General features: G+C 34.4%; 1 protein-coding gene across 1 annotated transcript in view; it reads right to left on the reverse strand.

Moving 5' to 3' along the window:
• LOC107100452 (ATP-binding cassette sub-family B member 8, mitochondrial-like) overlaps positions 1 to 4,025 on the reverse strand; it is a 13,764-nt gene extending 9,739 nt beyond the window's left edge. The window contains exons 1-3 of the mRNA XM_015398932.1: positions 3,822 to 4,025; positions 1,426 to 1,750; positions 1,181 to 1,336 (exon numbers count right to left, since the gene is read on the reverse strand). Of these exons, the coding sequence (XP_015254418.1) occupies positions 1,181 to 1,336; positions 1,426 to 1,750; positions 3,822 to 3,925 (585 nt within the window). The 5' untranslated portion in view covers positions 3,926 to 4,025. The remainder of the gene's footprint in view (positions 1 to 1,180; positions 1,337 to 1,425; positions 1,751 to 3,821) is intronic.

Raw genomic sequence — 4,025 nt, forward strand, 5'->3', positions numbered from 1 at the left:
ATATATATATATTATGAACAGGTACTAGGAAATAATTCAAGTTGTGCAAACTTTAGTGTAGGAAAAATATTTCTGTACTAAGAATTCAAATTCTTGTTGTGTGTAATATATTTAATGACACTTGTTGTTTCAAGCAGGGTCAAGTTTTCATAAGGTAGAGGCTGGTAAAATCATTGAGAAAAACTTAAATTGTTTCAAAACGAAAAGCTGAAAACTGGCATCAGCTGCTGAAAAAACAAACAAACAAAACAAAAAAAAGTTAAACTTATTTTTTCCAGTAACTGGAGTGGATTACAAATGCATACAACACAGATTTCTACTCACAGAATCCTAATAAAACAAAATATAGATTTTATTAGGCAACGATTTTATAAATCCTTTAGCAAGGTACTGTAATAATATGCATATGTAAAATGTATCCTACAGATGATATTACAGCTATTACCTATATTCCAAAATAGCTCTGACTTTAAATCTACAACTTTGTCAGGTCAAGGAAAGTTTATTTATATAGCACATGTCAACAGCAAGAAAATTTAAACTGCTGTAAATGAGAAAAATAAAAGTAAAATTACATTACAGAGGCAAAAAGGTAATCAAACAAATAATGAACATGAATAATCAAATAGAATAAAAATGAATAATTAAAATAAAATGATCCTAAAATAAAAAAAATGCTAAAAATGATTGACAAGAAAGTAAACGTAAAGGTGGCGCAACAACCTAAACTAATAATGTTTAAAAAGTGCAGTCGAAGGCCACTCTAAACAGGTAAGCTTTTAATCTCGATTTAGGTTTCATGACTTTAACATTTTTCTGGGAGTTTTTGCCAGATTATTGGAGCAGAAATAAACGCTGTTTCTCTATGTTTGGTTGTGGATGAGCAGATTTGTAGCAGAATACCTGAGAGGCCTGGGTGGTCGATACTCCGACTGCAAGTCTGTAATATATTTTGGTGCTAAAAAATTCTGTTATTCATAGACTAACAGAAGAATTTGAAAGTCTATTCTCTAAAATAAAAGGTGTCAGTTTAAAGACTTTAAAACTGGGATTATGTGCTCCACGTCCTTAGTTTTAGTAAGACAATAGCATTCTGGATCAACTGCAACCGTCTGATCAACTTATTAAGCAGACCTGTGAAAATGCTGTCATGCATATCTACATTTTTATGTGTACTTACCTGGATACCATACAATCCAAGTAGTTTCATGGCTGGACCTTTAATCTCATTGACGTAGCTACCTGTGTTTTCTCTGAGGTAGCGTGCCACAACATTTACCAAGTCCCCAAGCATTAATGGGATTTGAATGTTCAGGATAGCGGCACCAAAAGCAAGCTGAAAAGAAATTATATGGAGATTTACTGCAGGAAATGTCCAAGTTTGCATGTTTGTTACCAGTTTAAATTGAACCCCTTGAAGCTTACCACAACAGCACAGACAAGAGCAAAAAGCTGAGGTCTGACAAATTTCCAAAGGATGTGCCATTTGAACTCAGGCACTGGGTCTTTGGTGATAACTTCCCCTGGAGTGTTGTTATTGTAATCTGCCTCACAGCGAGCTACACTGCAGAACAGGCGGGCTGAGACGCTAAAGACTGCAGGTCCTAGGATGAATTTCAAACCTGCCGATTTGGATGTCCGAGAGGGGGAGTGGCGGATGGCTCTCTGAGTCAGGCTCCAAATTCGTTGCAAAGCATTGCCAGGCGGCGGGTTGGAGCTGTGGGCATGGGAATTACGAGGTATATACCACCTGAACAAAAGACATTTTTAACAGAGTTAGACAGTAAATTTACCAGCACAAATGGAAGACATAAAGGCTTTGTTGGTAGATTTTCTGTTCTACATATTTATGACTGATCATAATCGGAGGAAATAACATTGAATATTCTGCCAATTTAACATGAGTTTTATCGTGTTTCAGTTATATATATTAAAGGAGTCAAATAGAATTTATGTTCCCAAAAGTTAAAATATTTATGTTAGTTCATCTTTGGAAATCTTGGGTCTATGAAAAACATAAATGGTGGAATTATCAATAAGCTCATTTTAAAATGGCCTGGTCCTGGACACCATAAGACTTTTCTGAAGAATCTCTATCAAATTTACATTTAAATGTGGGGTACATGTTCAAAGAACTTGAAAGAAAAGAGATGAAAAATAACTTAAATGAATCTGATTTTTTTGTATATAATTTAAATATATTTTTTTTACCAAAGCAATAAATATTGAGGGGTAATTTGCAAGAGAAAAATACAAAAAACATGTAAAACACATGGCTGATATATTAATTAGCATATAAACATAGATATTTCATGAATGCACTGTAATAGACATACATAGATGAATGATGTTTAAAATACCACAGCTTTAGCTTTAGGATGTCATATCTGATATGCAGAGGCGGTAATAACGCCTTCTATTTACATGAGTAACTTTTAGAATATAATTTACCTTTAAAAGATTTACTTTTACTTAAGTTCTATTCTTGTGGGAGTATCTTTACTCTTTCTTGAGTAAAATATGATATAATAATGGTTACTATATTCACTTGAGCTATTCGAAATCGGGCATAAAATTCATTGAACAGTAGATATTTTATCTTGAAGTTTTGTGTCCTTGACATTGATTTTATATTTAGAAAATGTGCAAGTTTTGTCTAAATTTGTTATTTTTAAAGACCTTATAAAAGAACAGGATTTTGCACATAACTGGCTGACTGATAATATAATTTGAAACCCTTAATTAGATTTTATGAGCCAACAATTACCCAGAGGCGTAGCCAGAACATTTTTATATGGGTGGCCAGGCAATAACCAATGTACGTTGAAGGGTGGCCGAAAGTGGAAAGGCGCAAGAACCTCAGGGTTAAGCTATACTGTTCCAACAGGAAAATTAATGAGCAAAACATCCATGTTTTCTAAATGAAGACTAACTATCCTTTCCTTCAGCCTTTGCTAAAAAATAGATGCATATATAGTGGATACAATTCTTTCAGGTTTAAGTTCTTGGGCAAACATCCATTGTCATTACTTATTTTTATCAATAATCATTCTGCAAAAAAAAAAAAAAGATATTTACAAGTAAAAATATCTACATAAATTAAAAGTTATTTATCTATGATTTCACTGAAGACTGCTAGATGACTTGCAGAGATAAATAATGTTCTCTTTACCCCATAAAACACGAAATCTAGTTCTGAATTATGTACTTATCTTTAGTATCAGCATATTTATATGCATAATTAACTACAGTGTCTTTGTTGTCAAGCAAATGTTAATATATGAAAAATTAAAATAGTTTGAATATTCCACTTGAGAGTACAACTGTTGCTACTGTCTGTATTAGAGGGAAGAAGTGTTAGTGGTGGCCACAGACTGGCTAAGGGTGGCCATGGCCACCCCTGACCCCCCATCTAGCTCCGCCCCTGCTAATTAACCAGTACTAAACTACACATTTCACCAAGTACTTATTAACCACTTAGTAACTTATTGGATGACTACTTTTAACTTTTACGTGAGTAAAACAAAAGTAGCGTTACTTTTACTTTGTTACATGTTAGGATACTCTGCTCAGCCCTGCAGATAAGTCCCAAATGTCATGGACTGATACTTTGGCCCCTTGGCTTATGAAGGACAAATCATATCAAATATGCCGAGATAGCTGGGTAATAATTAATGACTAATTTTTATGGACTCAGAATAGAAGGTTTCACATAAATCAACCTGATTTGACCAGTGTTAACACTTCAAGTGTAATCAACAAATGCTAACCTAAACCAAATCTGACATTAGCTAATCTAGCAACCGGGCATTTCAACCCACCGTGAGAGCTTCCACTTGTCTCCTGTCTTCCTACAGAGTGAGTAAAAAGACAGTGGACGTGAATGAGAAGTGACGCACAGTCTGGAGCAAAGCAGCTGAGACATGTTTTCTACGCCTTTCGCCAATAAATAGCTGAAAAAATGTTAACAAAGGGGAAAAGCTCAAAATTAATCCCACGGCTCCCTGCAGGCTGCCATACTGACG

Source organism: Cyprinodon variegatus, unplaced genomic scaffold, assembly GCF_000732505.1.
Source record: "Cyprinodon variegatus isolate N-32 unplaced genomic scaffold, C_variegatus-1.0 Scaffold974, whole genome shotgun sequence".
Lineage (NCBI taxonomy): Eukaryota > Metazoa > Chordata > Actinopteri > Cyprinodontiformes > Cyprinodontidae > Cyprinodon > Cyprinodon variegatus.